Source organism: Catharus ustulatus, chromosome 8, assembly GCF_009819885.2.
Source record: "Catharus ustulatus isolate bCatUst1 chromosome 8, bCatUst1.pri.v2, whole genome shotgun sequence".
Taxonomy (NCBI): Eukaryota; Metazoa; Chordata; class Aves; order Passeriformes; family Turdidae; genus Catharus; species Catharus ustulatus.
This window is the reverse complement of record NC_046228.1, coordinates 17,738,449-17,764,385: the sequence shown is the minus strand read 5'-3', so window position 1 is coordinate 17,764,385 and position 25,937 is coordinate 17,738,449. Positions and strand designations below refer to the sequence as shown.

The 25,937-nt window shown below is 40.6% G+C and overlaps 2 protein-coding genes across 2 annotated transcripts in view; both read right to left on the bottom strand.

Moving 5' to 3' along the window:
• Positions 1–2,657: 2,657 nt before the first annotated feature.
• Positions 2,658–7,379, bottom strand: LOC116999404 (bone morphogenetic protein 7-like). Its single transcript, XM_042779525.1, has 8 exons — positions 7,091–7,379; positions 6,845–6,984; positions 6,013–6,129; positions 4,683–4,884; positions 4,575–4,581; positions 3,408–3,425; positions 3,127–3,132; positions 2,658–3,063 (listed from the first exon to the last, which is right to left on the bottom strand). The coding sequence occupies exons 1-8, from the start codon at positions 7,377–7,379 to the stop codon at positions 2,658–2,660; spliced, it is 1,185 nt and encodes a 394-aa protein (XP_042635459.1).
• A 6,087-nt stretch (positions 7,380–13,466) lies between these two features.
• The window catches only part of ERCC6 (ERCC excision repair 6, chromatin remodeling factor), a 43,457-nt gene continuing 30,986 nt past the window's right edge, over positions 13,467–25,937 (bottom strand). Inside the window, exons 11-20 of the mRNA XM_033066148.1 lie at positions 24,670–24,765; positions 22,662–22,880; positions 21,848–21,958; positions 21,297–21,416; positions 20,202–20,296; positions 18,284–18,429; positions 17,503–18,201; positions 16,693–16,894; positions 16,298–16,376; positions 13,467–15,811 (exon numbers count right to left, since the gene is read on the bottom strand). Coding sequence (XP_032922039.1) covers positions 15,383–15,811; positions 16,298–16,376; positions 16,693–16,894; positions 17,503–18,201; positions 18,284–18,429; positions 20,202–20,296; positions 21,297–21,416; positions 21,848–21,958; positions 22,662–22,880; positions 24,670–24,765 — 2,196 coding nt within the window. The 3' untranslated portion in view covers positions 13,467–15,382. The remainder of the gene's footprint in view (positions 15,812–16,297; positions 16,377–16,692; positions 16,895–17,502; positions 18,202–18,283; positions 18,430–20,201; positions 20,297–21,296; positions 21,417–21,847; positions 21,959–22,661; positions 22,881–24,669; positions 24,766–25,937) is intronic.

The window sequence follows — 25,937 nt, the reverse complement described above, 5'->3', positions numbered from 1 at the left end:
ATTTGTGCTCTCCCCCACAACATACTCAGACCCCACTGCCGTGCTGTCAGCACCAGGCTCAGTGCTCTCCCCACCCTAAGGGGCAGAGTGTGACTGCACATACCTCACATGCCTGGACCAATTTATTTCCAAACTCGGACCAAATGCTTTGTCATGGGGTTGAGCATAACCCTTCAGCTTTACCATGAGCAGGATTTTCTTTTTATTTTAGGATTTTTACTGTTTCAGTTGATGATGAAAATTATCCTTTATTCCAAAGCAAAACAAAACAAAACAAAAAAAGGCAACAAAAAGAAAGAGCCTACTGTGCTTAATTGTTATTCTAATTACAAGTTGTGGTGTAGTGTAAATTTTTTCCCTTGGCATTATTATGAACCTCATTTCCTTACAAAGTCCAGGATAAACAATTCCAATATATTTTGTTTTAATTATCAGGATTTAATGGGGCATAATAAGACTAAGTTGAGTGGTGCAGAAAAAAAAATAATTTAATGTGTGCAAAACTACCTAGTGCTCCTAGCTTGCCTGTGCATATTTCACCTATTGTAGGGCAGCACTATGTTAGCTAATAGTCACTGTGCCCATCATTTATTTATTAATTATACTTGCTTTCCAGCAGAAAATTTTCTTTTTTTTTTCCTGGTATCTGAAACAAGAAGAAACACATTAAGATATCCTAGAAAAACAATGGGCAGTTGTCTGGGTTGAAGCTGATACACAGCTGATGGTGCTGGAAGCATTTGTCATGCATGGACAGAAGATGTGATGTCAGACACAGAACCTGCCTCTGCCAGTCCACTCCAAATGCTGCCAGTAAAAACTTCTGGCTTCAGTTCTTAGGGCCTCTACCAAAAGGAGCAGAGATAAAACATCAGCTGAAGTCACCATTTTGAAACAACCTCGTCCAGACTCTCACTGTAGATGCAGCTTGCCATTCCCAAGGTGTGGTTCCTACAGAGTTATAACACTGCAGTACTTCTGCAGTGAAAAGGGAAAAGTGCAAAAGAGCAGCGTGGGAAATGAAGCAATAGAAGGAAATCCTCCATGGCCCTCTATGCTTCCCAAGGTCCCTTTGGCAATGGCACTGCATCCCATGGCTGGGTGTGGCTGATGCAGCAGTTAGAACCACCCTGCTACCACATTTACATTCCACTTTAGCAGGGCAGCCACATAGCAAGATCAAACGGCTTTACTTGAGGAATAACTGTTGGATCCTCCCTGAAGGGAAGCCTGTGTATTCTCCTTATCTGTTATATTTCTTGACACAGAGGACTTGATACAGTACCCACTGAAGCCATTGGGAATGTCGTCTCTTCTGGAAAATTATTTGATTCATGACCCTAGGAAAGAGGTTCAAATACAACATACAAACCACACCAATGCTACATTACATTTATTTAAAAATTCACATTTTATATTACAGATTAATTTAATATATCCCAAGTGTTTGGGTTTTAAATAAAATTAATTTATTACAGATATCAGTATTTACAATAAAAAATACATTTTTTTCTGTTTTTTAGGTCTCATTGGAGTAAAAAAATTCTCCATGAAGATTCTGCTCATGGGAGATGCCACATTCTGTGAGAGGTCAGACTCTTTCGAGGGTTAATGGAGACAAGAAACCGAACCAGACTTAAGATACATGAATTGACTGAGGAACAGCAATGGGCTGGTTACCAGCATGAAATTGTTGCAAGACTGAAAGATCTTAAGGGGTCCCATCCAAGCCATTGTTCCCCTATTCTTCACAGAAGGGAAGGGAATCAGCAAGTACATTCCACCAAACTCACCTCAGACACCTGACCAGGCCAGGCTCTAGCATACCCTCATGGACCTCCAAAGCTTCACAGGTTTCTTTCTTTTTGCTAAACCACGAGGGTTCTGACCCAAGCTTAGGATCCCACAGTACAGCAAATACACAAGGGCAGTGTCTGGTGCCACACATCCCAACAGCCCTTACAGAGACAGGCACTGGCCTCACCACAGAGTTGCAGCCCTGAGTTAGAAGCCAGGTATGCTGATTCCCAGACAAACACTGACCCGTGGGCTCCTTCAGACTGGCTAGCAAGTCCCATAGGGACTTATGAGGAGGTCTCTGCATTTGGTAGAGCTGCATAAAGCTCAGGGGAAGAAGTCCATTTCTTGGTAATGCATGATCTGCAAGCAGTAGAAACCTCTGAAATTATATCTGGGCAAATTCTTACCTTGAGAGCTCAAAGCAGGACTGCACATCCCCACTGGATCATGCAGCCGAAACTGATTAAGGCTGTGCTACTCAGACACCTGCATCCCATCCCATCCTGGACTGAGGCAGGAGGCCATGCCTGTTAAATCACTGGAAATTCTAAGCCTTGGTATACAGAACAAGACCTTAATTTGAACAGTCAACTTAATGTGTTTCAATTCTTCCACACAGCAAGTTCCTGATTTTAATAGTTTCCTTGGTGTACAGGCACTCAAAGAGCTCTTCATGGAGGTCTTAAAGTCTGCAGCTCTTCACAAGCCAGCCACCTTTCCACACAGCCATGGTGAGAGGAGAAGGATTTGAAGCACAGACCAGTTTCTGTCTCTCCTGCCTTGCGAACTGTATCTTCAGCAGCAAATGGGGAACTGAATACAGGTGCACACCAAATGCAAAGAAAAAAAATGTCTTGCTAATGACAACCACACCTTGTTGCCACCATGTCTTTATAATTTTTAAGGACAACATTCTGTTTGTCATCAAAGTAGAGGAGATTGAGGGACTTCAATTCATCTGGCACACAGCAGGGCATGCTGACATCTTGAGACAGTTTCAGTGTATAAACAATGGACTGAACTGTAGCATGGTTTGTCGCATTTAGACTTTCCCCCAAAGGGAAGATGCAGGATCCTCTGCAATAAAATGCATTGTATCCACTCGGGTGAATAATCCATCCTGACCAGCCAATAGCATGGAAGTCTACATAGAGCTCCCTCCGGTGACAGGCTGCTAAGGGGCTTGTGGCTGCGGCAGCGCGGGGTCTCCTGCTCTTGCTGGCACTGCTGCCTTCCAGGACGTCAGTGTCATGAGAAACACGGCTTGTTTCTGGTTCTGAAAGGAAGATCTGTGTTAGTATTTCACAAAGTTCATTTCCTAAGTACAGTATTCTGCAAGAAAGCCTATAAATAGATCTATAACAAAGTCTTCAGAGAAGATTTTAAAACGGTACCTAACCTGTGTATTCAATTGCCATTTCAGTCATACTTCCAAATCTGCCAAATCCTGTGTTTCACTTTGTTTTATGGAAAAGCCCCAGTTCAGCAAAAGTAGAAAAGAAAAATGCAAGATCTACCAAATATTCTGTGAACTCCACAGTCCTTCTTCAGGGCTGAATCTAGTCAGAATGGTATCAACTGTCTTCATACAGTCACTCTTACAACACACATTATTCTGGGCAGGGCTAATAGAGTGGAGATCACAGCCCTTTTCTCTCCAGTATTCTCCCAGGAATTCTAGCCATACACTTGCAAAACAGAATGTGCAGTAACTTGGTAATGTGTAAAGTAACATTGCAAAAAATATCCTATTCAGATCCTAAAAAGCTCACCACCAGGTTTACAGAACACTGCTAAAGAATTAAGCCTACTGAAATAGGACACTTTCTCAAAGTATCTTCTGAGAAGCCCTGAGGTCCATGCAGATCCATGGACACAAGCTGAAACACTCTGATATGCAGAACAATCTCTGTGGGCACTGACTACTAAACACGGGCAGGTCTAGAGAGTTTCTTCGTTAAGAAATTTCTCAATCCTGACAGAGTATCCCGTGGAGAGCTTGATGCTCATTAAATTAGATGTAGGATTTCACTATTAATTTTTATTTGGAAAACAAAAATAAGCAGGCCAACCTAATTTTTGTTTTTTAAAAAATCTTATTTTTAATCGATTTCACCATCTACTTCTTAATATTGTCCTCCCTAGCTTCTTTCTGATATGCAAATACAACCGTTTACCAGAAAAGCCTGGAAAGCCAGAACAGCGGATTTTTGCTCCTCCTTCAAGCTTTTGCTCTTTGCATTTATCAGGCCCTAAAATCCAGCCTTAGCTGATTTTACACCAAGGCCAGTGGGAGAGGTAAGACACTGTTTTGTATTTTAAGGCACGAGGGCGTTGTCTTTGATGAAAGCAGCCTTTAGCCACAATGCTAATTAGTCATTGAAGTTAAATAGGTGCTTAAAAGCCAAGCCAAGGACAGAGAAGTTCAAATTGCTTATTTAACAACCTCTTTCACTCTTAAAATCACACTTAATGACTCTACTTACAGATACTTTACCAGAATTTTGACAAACCATTCTTGGTCACTGAGTTTTTTTGAGTTTAAACCTAACATACAATTTTCACGCAAATTTCACCATCACAAACATAATAGAAGTAGTACTTAAAGAATAGAACTCCCACTCCTTTACAAACTAAATAAAACAGATTCTCCTTAAGATTAATGAATATTTCTGGCATACACAGTTTTTGTGAAGGGGAGGGGCAATTTAGGATGCTGGTGACCTACTAGCAAGTACTACCAAATCAAATTTCGATCACTGAGAAAGCTGAACTTCAGACCTGTTCAATACTGCATGAAAATAACTGAGGTTAGGTCTACATGAGGTAGCAGGAGGTAACAGAAGATGAACAGGCAATTTATATTCTAGAAATGCACTTACTTGCAGCAGAGGGTACAAAACTGTGAGACCTCCGTTTGTTACTGTTCGTGAAGAGGATAAGGAGGGCGTTTCTACTCTCCTGAAAAGCACCCTGGCTCTTGGCAAATGTAACCACGTCGTGTTCCACTCCATTATTGGAAACATATGTCGTTGTTATCCAAAAGCCATGGTTGGAGCTGCTATTTCCAACCCATTTGGAAACCTGGTGAAGACAGGGAAAAGAAAAAATATTGTTTCAATATTCTAATTACAGCATTGTGATTAAGCAACGTTTATATTAGGAAAAGAGAATAGGCAACAAGCTATGAGAGCATAAGGACATATATTATAACAGAAGTGAAATAACTGTATAGAGGAGACTCCATTGAGTTTAATATTTAAACCAGTAATTCGGCACTTAAAAATACAAAATAGCATATGCATTCCCCAAAGCTACATTTACAGAAAGATAATTAATTTCAGAGAATTTACCAGTGAACCCTTGAGTGTAGAAGTTAGTATTAAAATAAACTCTCTCTGACTTACAGAAATTTATTTTTCATAGTAATCTCAACACAGTAATATGAACTCTCCAGACTTTTCATACCATTAAGACTCATGTAAATCTAAAAACCATGGCATTTGAAGAAATTCACAATCAAGCAAATTTACTTGTCTAGTTGTTATAATTACACACTGACAGATAAGGCCAGGCCTTATCATTCTCTAGCAGGAATATCATGACTTGAGACAGAACTCAACCAATCATCCAAGCATCCATCCAGTCTGATCATAAAGCTTAGGCAATGAAAAACACTTTCCCAGAGTTCACTTTTAAACCATGTGTGGGTTCTTTTGTTATGGAAGTGCATTCACCTAGTCTTAAAATTTATGGAAACAAATGTTGAAGCTCACAAATACAGAAGTCTATGGGGGAAGTTGAATGACAGGCAATTCAACCATGATAAACTCCAGAAACACAATGCTGAAGCATACTGCTCTACAGAAATGTTGCCCGAATAAAAAGGAGAAATGAAAATCTAGTCTTAGTACACAACCAATGCCAATTGCTTTTAATCACAACGACATACTTGGCCTGACTTCCTCCCATCTTCTAGTTTTGGGTTACTCAATTCTCACCATGCTTGTGCTCCTAGCAGCTCAAAAACACTTCTTTAGCTCAGGTAGTACTAGGTGTACCTATAAGGATAGAGAGAAAGTTTCTCCCTCTGCTGCTGTCCTTCTCTTTGAATTGACCTCAAAACCCAGCTTAATGACAATGCTGTAGTTATAAGGTGACACTCTCAAAGTTTTAGAAATGAAATTAAGTCAGACTTCTCTGCTTACTTACTGTCTGTGTGACGTTGAAGACTTCCCAGCCTTCTCCGTAGAGTGACAATAATCTTGATGCAATGAGATGTTTTTTCTGTGGCTTATTTTTACTCTCCAAGAGCTCAAACACTTCCACCTAAGTAACAGCAATACCACAAAACCGATAAGAAATTAATTTGATTGTTCTTACAGCAGAAAAGGAGGATGAAGATTATGCAAGTTTCTCCTACAGCACAGCTGTAAAACCATACTGCAATTCTAAAAGAGGTAAAAAGGTGATTTTGGACAGTTTAAGAGAAAAATAGTCATTGCTATATACAATTACTTCTAGATGTGTTCAGAGGCAGGATACCATACTATAGAAACATATATCCTGACCATCCCTATCCTGTTTTGAACACCTAATACCATCGAAGTCTTCTGTTCTTCCTCATATTTGCAAAAAGTCCAATCCTGTTCTTGTCAGAAGAATAGATACATTTAATTTCCTTACCCACCCTGTTTTCCCATTAATCCCTTGCTGCTATTACTATTTCTCGGAGCAGCTCCAGCAGATAAATTTCAATTCGAATTTTGAAACAGTTCAATTCCCAGAAAAGGACAGTTTGATTTGGTGTAGGTCTGACATTGGTATCTTTAGGGAAAGCTCACTGCCATAGCACAAAGGACAGCGTACTGCCAAAGTCAAAACTTTCCATTTCTTCTTGGCATTCTGGAGGCAAAGAAAAAGTGAGAATGACAAAACAAAAATAACAATAAAGCAGGTTTGTGTGGTACGTAGTTGCACTCCTTATTTTCAGTATTAGCAAAAAAGATAGCAGAATTAAATGTTTAACTATTTCGCCACTTACTTTGCAGAAGTGTTGCACCTCGGACCTTCTGGACCGACGTGTCCTCTTGAGTTTGAAGACTCTGAACTCGGCTTTCAGCATCTGCTCGCCCTTCTCCATCGCGCTGATGTCGAAGTAGAAGTGGTGGTGGTCCACGTGAACTGGAAAAGACCGTTCTTTAGGAACCCCGCCAGCCGCGCCGGGGCCGCTCCCGCCCAGCCATCGGCGGGCGCTCAGCGCGGCTCGGCCCCGCCGGCCCGGGCCCACCTCGGTCCTCGAAGCTGCGCACCACGTCCCCCTGCAGCAGCCCCGGGGCGCGCGTGATCCCGTTGGCGTCCGCCACCTTGTTGAAGAGATCCACCATGAACTGGGGCGGCTTCTTGCGGGGCAGCACGTCGGGCGGCAGCTCCTCGATGTCGAACACTTCCCGCAGGCGCTGCAAGGCCGCCGCCAGCACCTCGTCCCGCGGGTCGGGGCGCAGGGGCAGCGCGTTCGCCGCCCGCAGGCTCAGCAGCCCGGCCAGGCACAGCCACAGGCACGGCGGGCGGGTCGCCATGGACGGCCCTCGGGGGCCCCGCGGCCGCGACCGCGCTGCGTGAGGGGGCAGCGGGCCTAGAGCGGGCCCGGCCCGGCCCGGCTGGGCGCGGCCCGGCGAGAGCGCGCAGCGCCCGCAGCCCCGAGGGCCAAAGGCCGCGGGCTGGGGCGGCCGCGCCGCGCCCGGGCCATCAGCGGCGCTTAAGGACTCAATGGGGCACGGCCGTGCGCTCGCTGGCATCGGAGCGGCCGCCGGGGAAGGGCCAGGTGTCAGCGAGGAACACTGCACTTGCGAAACCCCCGTCCTTTAAATCGGCCGTCTTCTTTTTCAGCCGAAAAAGGCTTTGATTTGGAGGCTGCTGAGCCCATGTGCTGTTTCCTGTCGTTTTAGCAGCAGTAAAAAGTATACTGGGACGTGGGCGTGAGCTTCTGTACTGCTTGCTTCTGTACTTCCCTGCCCGGGATGCCCGGTCCCTTCCCATCCCACAGCCTGAGGGATGCCCGGTCCCTTCCCATCCCACAGCCCGAGGGATTCTCGGTCCCTTCCCATCCCATAGCCCGAGGGATCCCCGGTCCCTTCCCATCCCACAGCCCGAGGGATGCCCGGTCCCTTCCCATCCTAGAGCCCAAGGGATGCCCGGGATGCCCGGTCCCTTCCCGTCTCACAGCCTGAGGAGTGCCCGGGATGCCCGGTCCCTTCTCATCCCACAGCCCGAGGGATCCCCGGTCCCTTCCCATCCCACAGCCCAAGGGATGTCCGGTCCCTTCCCCTCTCACAGCCTGAGGAATGCCCGGGATCCCCGGTCCCTTCCCATCCCACAGCCTGAGGAATGCCCGGGATCCCCGGTCCCTTCCCATCCCACAGCCCAAGGGATGCCCGGTCCCTTCCCATCCCACAGCCTGAGGAATGCCCGGGATCCCCGGTCCCTTCCCATCCCACAGCCCAAGGGATGCCCGGTCCCTTCCCATCCCACAGCCTGAGGAATGCCCGGGATGCCCGGTCCCTTCCCGTCTCACAGCCTGAGGAATGCCCGGGATGCCCGGTCCCTTCCCGTCTCACAGCCTGAGGAATCGCCGCTGGGGCGGCCCCGGTGCCGAGGGCTTGGCCGGGCTGCAGGACGGGGTTTGCAGTTCCCCGGACGGGGTTTGCAGTCCCCCGGGCTCAAACTCCGGTCCTACAGCTGCCAGGGCTTTAAGGACAGAGTCCGGGGTTCTGCTAGTGCAGTGCTGCAAGAACAGCCAGGCTTCGATGTATTCAGGGATAGGGGCAGAAGTACACATTCCAAAGAGCTGTTTTAAGGGTTAACTATTTCCCAGAGTCAACCAGCTTTCAATGATTTGCCTTTTTTCCACCCATTGGTTGATGAAGGAGATTCCACACCCCCCATCCCCAAAGAAATACTAAAAGGAAAAACCACCCAAACGAACCCACCCCAGCCCTAAGGATAGTCGTCCTTTTCAAGACAAGTCTTCAACTTATAGAGGCAAATAGATCTTCCTGATGGAAGTCTGAAAGTGCAGTGCCTGTTCTGCTCGTGCCGCACTGCGCTGGGTTCTCTTTCCAGGATGGAAAGTACTGGGAGGTATTTTGTGGGGCAGATAAGACTGTCTGCTGGCTCCTCAGCGTAGTCACACGATGTTAGACAGTAATTTCATGATTATAAGCCGCACCATTTTGACTAAAATTTTGGTCCGAACCCAAAGTGTGGCTTATAATCAGGTGTGGCTTATGTATGGACAAAGAATGAAAAGTTGTTGACACCCAGAGATGCGGAGAATAAGGAGAATAAGGTAGGGACAAAGAGGCCACAGCTTCACACAGTCCCAAATTTTTGCCCCAAGTACAAAAGACTAGTGGAGGAAAATGAGAAGCAGTGATGGGTTAATCAGACTAGGGTAAAGAGCACTGATACTGCACATAAAGCTTCAGTCAACTTTGATCCTCAAAATTCTCCAGTTGTCTTCTGAGGGTTGAAGGTATCTCAGCTCATGCCTAAAAACAGTGCTGGATAAAATAATACCCATTCATCCACCTGCCTGAGAACTTAGAAAGGGACTAGTACGATAGGAGAAATCATCACTAGACTGTTTCAGTCAAGCCTAAAAAGCTCTGCTTCCACTCCACTGCTTCTTCACATGCTTATCCTCACAAACCCTACCCTGCCCTTGGGTCTCTTCATACTCCCAGTATCCTCCCTAGGCATATACCTTCGTTTCTATTCTCATGGTGCTGCTTCCAGACATTAATGTCTGGGAACACATAGCTAGGGTTCCCAAAGAACCTTAACTCTGCCCCAGAGGCAAAGATTTATGAAAAAAATCCTCCTGCTTAATATAAGCTGGGACCACAAACAACGAAATGCCTCTATCGTAGTGCAACTGCAGAAATTTCAGCCTACAGTTAGCCAAACATAACCCACTGAGTGCTGTGTTCTTTTATTTTCATATTTCTGATTAGGCAAACAACATAATGAAAGCCTCTCTCCCTATTCTTTTGTAAGACTGCATGACTCACCACTTATGTAAGCCTTATGCAGGAGTTGGTCATAGCTCCTCTGATGATTCTAAGTCCCGGTTTGCAATTAGTGCAAGGCTTCAACCTCCCTGTTCTGTACAATAAAAATAGGTTCTCTCAGCTTACGTGTTGTGAGCAGTGTGGTTTTGGGAACCCAGGAAAAGCTGTGAATCTGAAGGGAACTATGATAGATAGTTAACTTAAAATTTTAGATGGATTCTCCAGAGTTCAGCATTGGCATTGCTTTCCCTTTTCTCAAATGACTGGAAAAACAGCTTGTTGGGCCTGAAGAGCTCACAATCATTTGGCTTTCAGGTATAGGCTACGGGTAAGAATGGGGGTATTTATTATACAGCCTGCACATCATCTTTGATGCCATTGTGGTGAATATAGAATAGCAATATTGAAAAAGCATGGCTATTGCATGGTATCATTAGTGGGCAGAGCGAACTTCGGAGCCTTTATTGTGCATTTCAGAACTTCATCAAGTTTGGACTGAAGGGCAAGTCCAGCCCTGTCATTCAGAAAGGAAGAGCTCAGGTCAGAAGACACCCTCCCTTCTCTCATTTGTGTCACATTAGCATGAACAAGATGAGCCCGTGGGTAGAGCTGTGGAAGCTGCTTCTTTCTTAACACAACTGCCTGACACTTCCCAAGTTTTCTGTGCTGGTTCTGTAGTTCCTAATTTAATGACTCACTACAGGTCTGTTCTCTCTGGGGAAAAGATGACTTTTCTGCTCTGTGAATGAAACAGTGATGCTCTTCTGTCTTTCCCGGGTTTTTTAGGCAGGGAGCAAGAACACCAGGTGTTTCACTCAGTTCCATAGCAGCTTAGGCTCATTTACAAAAGAAAAGAGGAATGGTCCTGGCATAAAACATGTCAGACTCCTATTTACTTTTAGTGGTAGGAGAGGTAGCAAAACCACGGCCACCAGAACAAGTTAAGAATTACTAAGGAAGGCTTCATCTACTGAAGGCACCACTGTACCACATCAGCAATACTGTGTGAAGTAGGAGTGGTGACATCAGCCCAGAGCCTAGAATAGCAATCCCTTGAGGGCTGGGTAGATGGAGAGAGCCACTGAGTTAGTAAGCATTTAGTATATTCAGCATTTAGCCTGACTGTTGGAACATGGACATTATAAATGGCCCTAAGTAGCAGAGTGTTTTTACCACGTATTTAATATATAAATACCTCTCCCAGAGGAGATAAACTCCCCAGCGCAGACTCGCCAGCACATCCTGACTCCTAGACATGTGCTCTATGCAAGCCCTTCAGCAACTGCACTCTCAGCAATTTTCTATGATAGTTTTTGTGATTTAGAGTTGCTGAATTAATGATCTAGACAATAAAATGCCATTTACCTGATTTTCTAACCTGGATGTCTTTGTACTGTGCTATCATTTATTAAAGTGTTTCTGAAGGACCTGGAAGATGCACTGCTTCCCTCTAAAGACTGTATCCATCAGATGGAGAAACCATGGAGTGCAGGAATTTGAGTATTGCATCCAAAGCTATCCAGAGGTTTACAGCAGGAAATTCCAGATACCCCTGCTCCTAAAAGACCAAGCAGGCAGATTACTCCACATTTTAAATCATCTCAGTGACTACGTCACCCAAGGTAAAACACGAGGGAAAATTAGGAAGAAATTTAGTAATTTCTCATCCCATACATTGGAAATAAGCCAAATTTGGATAAAGTTGCTATAGGGTCTGTTAATATTTAAACTTTTCACCATCTTTATATATCTTTTGAGAAGGCACAGCCACTAGCAGCACAAGAGACATTGCATCATTCTTCCTTGCTGAATCACTGAGATACAGCTGTTCTACTGTTCCTTAACACCTCCTCCCTTCAAGAGAGAAAACTACGTAAGCTGTAATGGCTGGGTTTTACATATGAATCACAGCAGTATGCAAAAAGAACTCAAGTTAGATATTATCCCACCATTAATTAATCATCTATCCAGTTCCTTATTTCAAAAATACAATTAGAATAGAAGAAAAAGAATAACATTCAAGTTTGTCCCTTCTGTTATAGTCTATTGAAAGGCAGAGAATTGCAGTAGTAGAAGACAATAAAATTTAGCCAAGTTTAGCAATTTTGGAATCAAAAGCAAACCTGACCCTATGACTTGAGTACAATTGTATATGGGTGACTGTCACCTGAAGCCAAAACTTGCAGATGTAAAACCTGATTTCTTTACAGTTTTATTTGGCATTTATTATCTGTAACAGACTCAGTTCTCCCCATAGTGCAGCTCTTTGAGAGGAGACTGAGCCACAGACAGAAGTTAGGCATTTAAAAATACCATCATTTTTAATGATAATCACCATTTCTAATCAGTCTATCCATTCAGCATCTTACATTTCTTTTGTAGTGGGTGATTATAGTCCAGAAAAGTCGAAGGCCTACAACCTTTAGCTAAGTCTTTTTCCTCTATGTCAAAATTTAGTTCTATACCAGAGATGTTTTGGTTGCCTATACATCTTCAGCAAAAAAAATGAACACAGGAGAGTAAGCACCAGGAATAATGTAAAAGGAGGATGGGAGGACAAGGGAAAACATCTTCATGAACAAGGTTTTTTTATCTCTCCCTTTACAAATATGGTTTGAAACCAGAAGGAACAACTATGATGTTTCAACTTCTGCTGTTAAAGTAACAAATCAGCAAGTTTTACCTAAGCAGTGTACACAGTTCCCACAACTGATTACAGTGCAATCAAAGTTCCTGCTATTTAGCTTTCTAGATTTTTACTCAAGTGCATTTGTCTGCTCAGCTGTATGGATGGCAGGTCACATCCCACAGTAGCCTGGTGCCCAGCTTTTAGCATCTTTGCAGGGAAGAAATTTTGCTTTTTTAAATTTAAAGTTTATAATCACTGCTCTTTGGTGACATGTCTTTCCTTAGTAAGATTTAGTGTTTTTTTTCCCAGCTTGATTCCTAAATTCACATCTGTATTTTTATTTTTCTTTATCCCCATTTTTTACTGAGATAAGAAAACAAAAGATAAGAAAACACGCATTCCACATGAGTGGATTTTGGAATCATGTACAAATAAAGTAGCAACTACCAACTACTGCATTAAGTATCTGGAAACTGAGACAGCTAAAATACAAAATTTGTTTGACTATGCAACACTGTTAGTGAGGAACTGCTTCAGACATCTGTGAAGATGTGAAAGGAATTCACTTTACACAGGTAAAGCTAAACAAACTAAAATCAGATGTTTTATGGAATAAAGTAGAATTTTTCTGAAATAACTCTTCTACATTAAAATGTATAGTAGCTATATTATGTTCTAGAAAAACTTTTACCTATAAATCTAACATGCTATTTAATCTCAAATACTTTTGAGATTAACTACTTACAAATATTTTTTGAGTATTACATTAGTACTAATTCAGTCCTTGAAGATTTTCCACAAATGCAAATACTGGAAAAAGGCTAGTTAGGATGCATCCTTTTAAATTGTATGAATAATGGAATTATAATTACAGAGAATATGAATCATTTGGTCAGTGCACAGCATACAGGAGAAGATGCCTCCCTGTTCACTATTCCCAGTGCCCAATAACTTCTAGAACACACTTTTGTTTTTCCTTTTTTAATAAGTTCAAAAAAGCCAAGAATTTATAAAAAGTACATGCAAATCTATTTACATTAACAGATCAAGAAGCTGCAAACTCTCCTTATTATACAGGAACTATGTCTTTGAAATTAGGAGCATAAATAAAACACCAAAACTAACAGATAAGGTGACAACAGCAGTTGTTCTGACTGCTGAATTCCTGGTTTATTCCTGGGAAAGGCAGAAATGCATGAGACACAAAAGAGACACACAAACCAATTCAAATTCCCTACAGCTTTGAAGAAGACAGAAAAATTTGTTAGTTTTTCACTCTTTTTCTGACCCATTTCAAGTCACATCAACAGCAGTTGCAGCCCGAGTTCCTTGTTTCACTTTTTTTGGAAAGAGGGAGTGTAAGTGAATATACATGGGATAAGAGAAAGAGATGTTAGGAAAAGTCCCATCTTCAAGTGATAGTAGGAGAACAAACATTATTGAATTGTCTGCCTTGTACAATTCTACCTTCTGAGAAGCCAAGAAGTATCACTTCTTGCAAATCTCTCCAGGTCCCTTATCACTGAGCAAAAACAGGAAGAGAAGCCATTGGAAGTCTCTTAAAGGTTATTTTTTGCAAAAAGAAAGTTTGCTTTCTTGCTTCACCATTCATATTTGAATAATTGTATTTCCACTTAAAGTACAAAGATAATTTCACAGTGAACAAAAAAGCTTAAAGTAGCTCAGTTCCATAGGTTAGGGATAGGAAGGTCATTAGGCATATTTAACTACTAATATTACTGCAACAAAGTGGTTTTCTCCTCAAAATCTGCCCACATTTTCCACGTTAAAATTTCCTTGTGTAGCACACGAGTACCTTGAAGACAGACCCAATGCTGTACTTAGATTTGCTACAAATAGCTGGTATTAGCACTTACCCAACTTCAGGAAACATTAAGTTTTCCTGACCTATAGAAGAGGAATGATATGTAACTTCTATATATGCTCTAACTATGCCCAAAATGGTGAGTAAAATACAGTGACACCCTTCTCCCTCTCAGCAAACACCCCAGTCTGTGTTAAAGTATAAAATTTTAAGTGCTAGGAGGTAACTGGCCATAAATCACAGTGAAACACATGAACATTTAATGAGATTTCAGTTATAAGTCCACAACCTGTGACAAACACAACAGTTACTGTTGCCTCAGTTTTAAGAAATACTGTAGAGCAAGCATTTGCCAGGTGTATGGGACTGCAACTGGATTGCTGATTGTGGTGTTAATGGGTGTTCTGGAATTTAGTAAGTTTTCCATAATTATCAATTGTCAGTTAACTCAATATCCTGCCATGCTTTTCATTTTTTGTGATTAAACCTCCATGGCATTAGAATTATTTCCCAAGTTAGTTAAATGTTACAACAAAATTCTCACTACTGATGAAAGTTACATAAAATGATTCTGATGCACTTGTCCATACAAGTGAATACCTTATGCTAACTACTATAATCTTCTCCCCACTCCATTTTTTTCTTTTTTGATGGCACCCTGTGTGCCCTATGACCGTTCAAGTAATAAACAGAAAATCAAGGAAGTAGTTTTCTGGAATTTCACAGAAATCAAAGTCTTACAACCCATGGCAACATCCATGGCTCTTACTGCAATAAAAGGTCAGCACACATTCTTCATCCCATCTATATAAAGATTTCTTTTGAAGAAAAGGTGCTGATATTTTGTATTGTTTCATCTATGAGGTAGATGGCACTTTAATATAAATACTATAAATCAGAAATTAAGTTAGCTTTAAGCCTGCGACAAGTCCTGCACTACTGACTGTTCAAGGCATTAATTAATGCAGGAATACAAAATACTTTCAAAGTCACACAATGTTCCTCCTTTGAGAGGAGAACGGTGGTCACAAGAGAGGGGTCTTCACTGACCAAGGGTCACCGGAATTCTGGCTTTAGCCTCCAGACCCCTTCCCCGTTCGGGCTCCGATGGAAGGTGCAGATATTGCGGAGCAGTTCCCTGAAGACACAGGAGTGCTCTGCAGGCAGTTTGGACTCAAACTCCTGCAGCAGTTCCCGAGTGCTGGCCTCGCCGTCCACGCGGGCCTGGAATGCCAGGAAGTTCCGCAGGTCCACAAGCAGTTCGTCATATTCTGTCGAACCCTGGACTGGGGCGGGTGCTGGCTGATGATTCTCACCATCCTCATTCCTTGTCTGTTGGGGTAAAACAAGGTGGTTTCTTGCCCTCATGCGAGCTAATAAAGATGAAGAGTCCAGAGCACCAGATGACGATTCTCCAGATTTTCCATTGAAGTGCTCACTGGAACCACACTTCTTTATATTTTGTTTCTTTATTGTATCTCCATCCTGCAAATAAACATACAGACTATGGAGAAAGTTGCATTTTGAGACCCATAATCTAGTAAACAAAATCTGCCTGTTGTTTAGAATTAAATAACAAACACTACCACTCAGAACTTGGTCATCTGAAATACACAATAAAGAGGAGATGTGTTCTGGTATCAACTTTAGAACTTAGGAAGCGAAAGAAAAGCATTGCTGGTCTTGAGACAGATAAGCAAAGCATGGTGTTAATTTGTGACTGCTGTATCTAACTAGACTTCATCAAAACAAAAAATTAAATTCACAGGTAACTAAAAATTCTAGAATTCTTCATAATCATACAAAAAACGTGTATGACACATCTACAGTATAAGTAAATTCCAGAATTCTAGATAATCATACAACAAATGTGTTTGACACATCTACAGTGTAAGTCAAATGTATCACATAAATTGTAACACTTCACACATATCAGCTATTAAAACAGAAATGTTAGCTTGTGTTTCTTACCTTATGCTTCTTTGCAGGTGATGCACAAGTGGAATGTGAAGAAAGCAGCATGGAGTTTCTTTTTTGACCAAACCGGCTCCTAAAACCCATGAAAGAATTAACTCCATGAAACATCCTTCTCAAAATGACTAGGATAGTTTTTGCAAAGACAGATGGGTTTGTGTTTTAGGGTTCTCAAGAGCCCTCTGCTAAGTTCTCTTCTACTGTGCAACAATAATGCTTTCTTTGTACTTCAGAAAGGACTACCTACACTTGTAATACGCTTTTATGTCTATATTAAATATAAAATATGACTTTGATACATGTTACTGCAAATACCAAGACAAAAAATGCAAATCTTTACCATCCTAAGCAACTCCTCTGTTCTTGGGAAAGCAGATGAGAAATCAACTCACTTTATTCCTGATGGTGCACCTGAAAGACCACTTGTGCCTGTCCAGGTTGGCACACCAGAAGTAGCTCCTAAACACTGCTGACGAGAGAGTCTTAAGGCTCTCAAGGCATCCTGGGCCACTCTGCTCGCTTCTGCTTCCTCCAGCACATGATCTGCATTGGAAGCGTCCATAATGGCATCATGCTTCATAACACTGTGTACCCCTAAAACCAGAGGATACAAAAGGTGAGGGAGGACATCTCTAAATTTATGTGAAAATCAAACACTTTTTAAGTGAATGCAACAATGGCATTTTTCCTTCTTCAGGGTGATTATATTAAGCACATCAGTATAGTAATTTCTAATGAGAACCCCCTTCTTTATCAGTTAAGTAATCAATCTGACAGCAAATCACTTCTGGTGTGCTGATGAGGTCATTATTCACAACAGACCTGGCAATTATGTGGGAAAATTGATCATTTCCATTGTTATGGACAGGACAGACAGAAGTGAAACCCTCGTGTAAATGAAGGTTGATTACATCCTGGAAATATCCAGGAGAAACACTGCATATACTTCTATATCCAGAAATGCAGATCTCTCTGAACAGTTTGTGCCAAGGAAATTAGCACATTTGTAACTGGAATTAAAGTTAACTGGAATTAAATTTAAATTAAATTTAAACAATGAATTTTAAGTTCCACTAAAATGTGGATAAATAAACATGTTTTGTATTGTAGCTCTAACCATCAGAGTAACAGATCTGCTCTTTCCTCATTCGCATATGTTTTATATACCTCTGTTTAATCAGCAGCCAAACAACAACTGTTACCTGATTTTTTGAAAAGTTTCTGCAAGACATAGTCATCATTTTTCTTTGAGTCTTGCTCTTCATTGTTCTCCCTCCTGTATTGCTTTTGTTTCACTAGATGAGGAATACGCTTTCCTTCAAATTTGGCATCTTTGTGATGTTTCTTCTTAGACTTATCTTTGTGGCTCTCATGTGACAGCATATCCACCTTGTGCTTTGTTTTTGAGATACACTTGTAATGATTATTATCAATCTGCCCATCTTCAGTTTTAGCATCCTGCTTTTCCCAAGAGCCAGCTGCATCACAAGTAGGGCTAAGATCTGTCCTGGCATCTGCATGAGCTGCTCCATGTCCTTCACCAGCCACCACAGCAGCCAGACATTCAGCATTCCCTGAAGACTCTGAACTGCATGGCATCGACTGGGACATGCATTTGTCATCGCTTTCCAAGCACTCCTCCTTGCTTTTATTGAATGAATTTAAATCAGTAGCAGCTTGTGCATTAACTTTTGCATAGCTATCTTGGTCAAAGGCTTCCAAATGTCCCTTGGTTTCCTCATTTGTCTCTATTGCTTTAGAAGAAGAATCTTTCATGTGTGTGGTGGAATAGGAATTGGAGGACTTGACCTTCTTGTGTGAGTTGCTTTCTGCAAGGTGGGTATCATGTTTAGAAGTGCCATTATCAGGTGGCTTTGGGACTTGAACATCTGAACCAGTACCTGAGGGATGAATGAAATTAGCATTTAATTAACAATTAAGACATTCTTTTCTTCCAAACAAATAGAAAAAGAAAACATGTACCTGCAAAAATTGCACTTGTTTCTGTCCCCTGAGAGACATCTGGGCTGTTCAGAGTAAATAGTTCATAAAGGTCATTGGATTTGAAGAAGCGATTCTGCTTAGGGTCTTTCAGCACTCTGTTTGTTAAAAACTGTTTGAAGATTTGTCTAAAAAAGAAAAAAAAAAGTATTTTGTGCATGAAACAATGTCTAGCTATGTTTAAGTACTGAGTACAGTACTTAAACAGAAAACTATAAGCACAAACATTACCCTGCAGAACAATTAAACAGTGGGAAGACAATGTTAGTTTCCAAAAGACCATCTTGAGTTAGTAACTTTCAAACAACCAAGTAAATCGTTAAACACAGGGATTTATTATTTTGCAACAATCCCATAACACAACAGGTAACCACCATCCTGAGATGTCCTATGAGGCATCCCTTAACTAAGCAATAAATAACTTCACAGCTAGAACTTTTTTGTCCATTAAAATTGAAAAGCTTGCATATGTAACAATAAAACAACCAGAAAGCTCCTGAAAGAAAACCAGGAGCTTATTAAAATGACAACATTGCATGGGTTCAGTTGATTAGAGGGACCAAAAGCAGCAGAGTAGCTCAGTCTGACAGTGATGACTGGATAACGCCACTGAAAAAGGGAATCAGACTTGTGGCTGAGAAGAAAAGAGTCCACCTGCAGACAACCAAAAGGAACAAATCTGTAGCAGAACAAAGCTGCAAGAAATCTTCTAGTATTAGTAAAACTGCTTCTGTGTCACATTTGTACTACATAGTGCCTAGAGCAAAAACTGTTTTATTCTGTACAAAAAATACATCCCTTAATGAAACTGAAAATCAGTTTTCTCAAACAGTTTTTATTACACTTTTGGTTCTACTGACATTAAGCATAGAAACTATTTTTTAACCCAGTGGTCAAAAGCTAAGTTTTCATATACAGGCAAGAAAACACAGGAAAACAGAAAAGACAACTTCTTAAATTTCAAGGTCCACTGCACTGTTCTGGAAAGAAAAGAATTTCTGATGGCTGTCGTGGCTGTTGAGAGTCCAATTCCTTGATGCATTCAGGGTTGTTCAAACAGAAGTGTGCCAGAGGGATGCAAACCAAACAGTGGATGCTTTGTGTTCATGTGGCAAAACAGACTAAAAAAGGGCATTCAGTAAGTGTGGGCATTTCATTATTTAGAGTTTTTTGTTCATCTGAATTTTCCAAGAGGGTATTTTAGTTCTGAAGAGTGAAGTCTACACACAGGATTCCCATGTACAATCATCTGGAATTCATGTGAGTGAAGCTAACTACTGAGAAAACTGAATGGGAAAGCAAACCAAAAAGACTCCATTGATTCTGAAATACAAGCACTTTAAAGGCTTTAGCTACATTTTGGAATAAATAACATGAATATGACTGGTAGTTATTGGGATTTAATTCTTTCACTTTGGAATGAATTGGGAATAAAATCAAATTGGGTTTGCACAGTACTAAATAGATATATGTACCACATACATCTTGATACATCCCAAGGAGAACATAAAGAACTTGATGATTTGAATCTGCATTTCAGACTTGTTGAGTCTCATATTCTGAATAAGGTGCTCACTGTTTTCTGTCTATGCCTCATACTCCGTTTCACAGTGAATTCCGGATGTGCTGGACACAGCTGCTGAACAGACTGATAAGGTACACTTAGCACATGGGACTTGCAGCTAGGGATGGAGCAGTACAGCTGGAAGTCTAGTATGAGAAAAGAGTTCTCCATTTCTCAGAAGAAACTTTTAAAAGCTTTCCATAATGTGCCTATCATCACCAAGGTTGGGCATTACAACCAATGTGTGCACAGGTATGTCTCTGTTACACCACCTTGGATTTGCTACAAACATTCTCCTGAGCATGCAGCTGTATCCAAGAAATCCTTCTGACTGACCTGTGGTATATCTTCTCCTCAATAGTGCCTGCAGTCAGCAGCCTATACACAGTCACCTCTTTCTTTTGGCCTATCCTCCAAGCACGTTCCCGAGCCTGGAATACAAAAGGTTTGGTTACCAGTCATGAGCCTCTCAAATGTGTTTGACAGAGAGCTAATGGTAACTCTTTTTCAAACTTAGTTTGGACATTTAACAAATACTTCAAGAAGTGGTATTTCTAGAGAATGAGATACTTAACTCAGCAGGAGAAGAAAAGATCTAGAAAGTCTTCAATGGTACCAAGAAATCTATGCAAAAATTGTCAACAGATTATGTTAAAATTTTAACTTTAACCTAGAATATGTACTTTATATAGACTTATTCCAGAAGGAAATTTCACAACAGAGCTTTAATACACACCTTTCCTTTGAACTTTTCTTCTTTAACTTAAAGAAATCTTTCCTACAAACATCTTGAATCAACCACTAATACAGAGCACTCTTAAGTTAGACACTTGCAGATATCTGAGCTACATAGGATTTCTATTAAAAATGTTTTTCCTCTCAAACTTATAAGCACCATAAAACTGCTACATGATTTGATAAACCAGTTTTATCACACCATGAAACTGTGAACAACTTCAGAAAGCTTACAGCAGTTCTCTAAGATCACAGCTACATATCATTATCTAGTGAGAAAGCCAATTTGAGCAGCATTTTTTCTTTTCTCACCCTGCAATTGTCACCACCAACAGTCCTGCCTGTTCTACAGCTAGCACAGCTGTACTTTCCCTTCAGAAACATCAAGTTTATTTATTTTAAAAACACAGGCCATTTGAACTGTTTGACTTCACTGTAACTGACTGCATGAATCAACAATACTGAAGAGTGGTAAGGTATAACAGCATATAGGGGATGTGGTGGGAACCACTTAAATTGGCTTTGCCACAAGCGTAATCATAAAGTGGAGCTGCACCTTAAGTGATCATTGCTGGGAACAGCAACTTAGGAAAGAGCAACATAGTGCTTTAACACTACTTGAGGAGATAAATGTCATTTTGTCTTCAGTTCTATTTCAACTTAGCTGGTAAATGGAATGTAATAAATCAAACTCACCTGTGTGTCTACACTGGGATTCCAGTCAGGATCATAAATAATAACCCGGTCAGCACCAACCAAGTTAACTCCAATGCCACCAACACGGGTTGTTAGAAGAAAAAGAAATATGGATTTGTCCTGTGACACAAGAGAGAATTTACTAGAGCAAGAATTACCAAAATGTAACATTAAAATATAATTATTGCCTGGATCATTTATCAGCATTATATGCAAAGGATGCCAAGAGAAGGAATACATTTCCCTGTCCATCTAGGTATTTCTTTTGACAAATAAACGTAGTCTGATCTGAATTTCATTTACTGTTATTCAATAAAACTGCTTTTCCCCCTCCTCAAACTTGTTTCTTTCCTTAGCAGAAAACCCAATTTAAGTGTGAAATAAGAGATTATTTTTCCCCTCTCTCACAGAGACAGGAGTTTTATTTCACTGAGCTCCCCAGTTTTGTGTCTCCAACCTGAAGTAGTAGATTTACAAACAGAATAAAAAGGAATGGAAGAACTCAATCATACTCATTAATATGTATTCATGTGTGGGATGGAACATCTCACCTCATTGTATTTTGTTACAAGAGGCTGTCTGGAAGCTACTGCTGTGGTGCCATCCATCCTGAGGTAGGAATAGTTTCTGTATCTCACAAAGACTTCAAGTATCTGCATCATCTGTGGTGATGGAAAAGATTTCATGAAATCAGACATGAAGAGAGAGCATCTGTGTGATGAACCTGTAAGAATTTCTGGTACTAACTGCAGTGTCAGTCAAAAAATGATGATCATGAAAGACTTGAAACTTTCTTAAATGACAGAAAACCATCTTATCTAAGTGGGGAAAAAATTATTTCACAGCTGAATGCAGTGGAATATTTGTGCTTGGTTTGGAAAGCCTGGGGCCATAGCTTTAAGACAATTAAAGAGACTGACTGCAGCATCCCAAGGAAATCCACAGAAGGAATACAAAACTGTAACTGCATAGGGAAAACAAATGAAGGTCACTGCCTGTGCCACTGTCCCGAAGGGAGTGATTCTGAGGATCAGACATGCACAGGCACTGCACAGAGCATGTAAACTGACCAACCCTGCACCTACCCAGCAGGAACAGCCCGGTAGCACATGGGCACAGCTGATACAGCTTGGACCCAGTATATTGAAACTGGGCCACTGCCACAATGCTGTGTCATTCCAGTAAAACTTACTGAGTTTGGGAACTGATTATTCCAAAGACATCGGTCATTCCAGTAACTTTTTCAGTAAGATACTAATTTTATGAGAAAAACACTACAAAAGGTGGCTCTACCTAAAAGTTTTTTGGAACTCACGTTTTAAGTAATAGTAACAGCTAAAACTAAAAACAATTAGCTCATCTTACCTGTCTTGACTGAGTAAAAAACAGCACTCTGTGACCTTGCTTATGCCAAATTTTCAGCAAGGATTCTACCACTATCATTTTTCCAGAACGTTTCCAATATCCAAACTGATTTGGATCCTCCGCTTCAGCATCAGGCACACTCTTTAAAATTCTGGGACTATCAGCAACAAAGTCAGGGTGGTTGCAAATCTTCCTCAAAGTTGATAGTCCTAAGAGAATCTAAAGAATACAAGAGAAAAATATTTCTATTTTCATGAGAAATGCTTGTATCTATATGGGTTGTGGGCAAGAAAAATAAACAGCAATAGATAATCTACTCACCATCAATGCTTGTTTTTAACAATGTTTTGATGCTAATACTTGTTTAAGGGAAAGTTTTAGGAAAAATCAGTACAACAGAAAGCAATTGAAATTTTATGTACTTGTGAGCCTATTCTGGTGACAATGTTAGGGGAATTCTGCAACAATTTCCATACTATCAAAAACAGTCCCTCCCTAGTTGTAAGGTCATAGTTTTCTTACTCAAAAGGAAAAATTCCACCAATTTGTTCCTCGAAATTATCATGTCTTTCCTTCCAACTCCTACAATATTAGCAGATTACTTAAGACAGTCCTTGAGGACAGTCAGTATAGCCACCATAATGCATGATAACAAAGAATATATGAGTTAACATATTTGAACAAGCATACAAAACTGAAATTACCACTTTTGATGCCATGTTAGAAGGGTTTTATATAGTTATTCATTCAATAGTATTAGAAGTGTTCTTTATACTTCTGAATATTCTGAAAAAAGGAATTGCTTGAAATTCATCTTTTTAATTTGAAACTTGAAAATGAATAGCTTGAAACAGTGAATCCCTCAGTCTTTTAGCACTACAAGCTGGATGAGCCTGCTCATAATTTATAGTTTGTCTTTACAATGTTTTTCAGCTGGGATTTGCTGTTGTCATCACAGAATATCTAATAAAAGCATTGAAATTTACTGTTCAAAATTTTCAGATAACTGTAACTTCTGTGAGAAATTTCTGCATATAGTCTTGTATAAGCCATTTCTAAAACAACAAGCTCCTTAAAGTAATTTTCACTGGGATAACTAAAATGGCTAAGCACTTGAAAAAACTTGCCCACTATTCCTTTGTGAGATCTGGAAAATTAAAAAAAGTCAAAACAGTAATAAATATTCTTTGTATGAGGCTGCAATATATATGGCTGTGCTGACCATACAACTGACTAGAGCCACTGGATATGAGGGAGAATGGATTTCACAGTCCACAAGACAAGAAAATACAGCAAATTACACATTGCAGCCAACACATAATATCTCTTCTCCTAAAAAGAAGGGCTGAAATGGAAGGGAGACGCATCCATCACATGCATAAAAATGTCAAATGAACCAATGTGTGCAACACAGGAGTCACAGGGAATAGCAGATTCTACACAGCCAGCAACTGCAACTGTACCCCAATTGTGCCTTTCACTTGGCCACAGCAATTTCAACACTTACATTGCGAGATTGACGCAGAAGGTGTTGAGGAGTGACTAGTAAGACAGTAACAAGGATGTTTGCTATTTGTTCTGCTTTCTGTTAATACTGTGAAATCAACTGTTGCATAACAAAGTTATCACACCTGAACTGTACTCTCAGGACCAACTATGCTTTTCCTTTGCTTCACTTCGGCAATTAGTTAAAAGCATGTTACCTACCTGCTACCTACAACAGGTCATCCAAAAAGCCAGAATTTGTTCCCAAGATCACAAACATACTGTGAAGCTCATTCTATTCCCACTTTTATCTGGTCATGTCACTACATATGGATCAGTAACTCAAATATATTTCATCGAACATTTCTGAGAAAAAAAAAAACCAACAGACAACTACAAAAGCTGAACAGAGATCAGTGTGTTTGCTTCCCTTACTGCTCAGAATCCAGCTAGAAGAATGCAAAGGCCAGTCCATGACTTTATCCATCAAACCCTTCCTGTCACCATCCTTATTAATGCCCACCTGCATGTCTCCATTGAGAATCTGGTACACTTCTTTAGAGTTGATGTAATTTTGATAGATTTGACGCTGCTCCTCTGTCAAACGGCAAAAGAGGACCTACAAAACAAAGCAACCATTCAAACCCAACCTGTGTGAATTTTACAGTTTTACCATGTGCTACAGTGAAACTTCAGAGATGTCTGGCATACTGAAATTCTAAGTTAAAAGACACTGCATAGAAATCACTAGAAATAAAAAAAAAGAATTTTTAGAGAACGAACATGGTCATTACAATGAGTTTCTTGAGGTTTTATGTGCTCTTTCACAGTACTTAGATTTTCCCCTCAAATCACTTTAGTTTTGGAAGTGCTGCCATTTTCCAGTTTTAATGAGGTAACCGTGCAATGTTAGTATTCTTTCAAAGCTTTGTTTACTATAAACTCTTTCCATTGTGTGTCTGTCACATCCCTTACAACTTGCAAATTCTTAGAAGTTTAGCAGACATGATCTGTCCTGTCTTTAGACCTTAAGCATGAAATATAATGACTTTTCAGGTGCTCTGATGGGTTAAAATGGAACAAATTCACTTCCTTACATCCTGCAAGGCACCCAAGTTTGATTTATGCTGTAAATCAAACTGATCTAGTGCCCTGTGACTGACAAGAGCAAAAATCAATTTAGTTTAAACTATGATCACATTTTTTAGATTAAGGAGTCCAGACTCTTTAATATCTAGACATTAAAACATTGGTTAAAAATAGTATATAGAAATTCAAAAATTGGTTTAAAAAGATCATTAGACTGCAAATACACAGTATGACCTACTTCTTTATTATGTACATTTTAGCACTGTCTTACAAAGACTAACATGTCCACTTCTCTTTTAGAGGGAGAAGACAAGAAAGGAATCAGGACAGAACATGAAAGCCTGAAGCACTGAAACCTGAAGAAGCAGCAAATAATTACTAGAAGTGAGTATTTGTAAGAATTTCAGTTCACTAATACTTTCAACCTCCTCTATTTTGAATGAAAACGTTTCCTAAAGAAACACACCACCTTGCAGTAAAACAAACAGGTTTCACACCACCAGGTTAATATTTTGAAAATTTATTGTAAGGTATAGGCCAGCTAGCTTGCAATATGAACAAGTGCCAGCAAGTATTTCTCTACTATTTGCTTTATTAATTCATTTGATAAATTAATCTTTCTGTGACAGGAAACAATGCCGAATTGCTTCCTGATGTACAAAAGGAAACAGACAGACAACTCATTTCAATGCACTTGAGGCC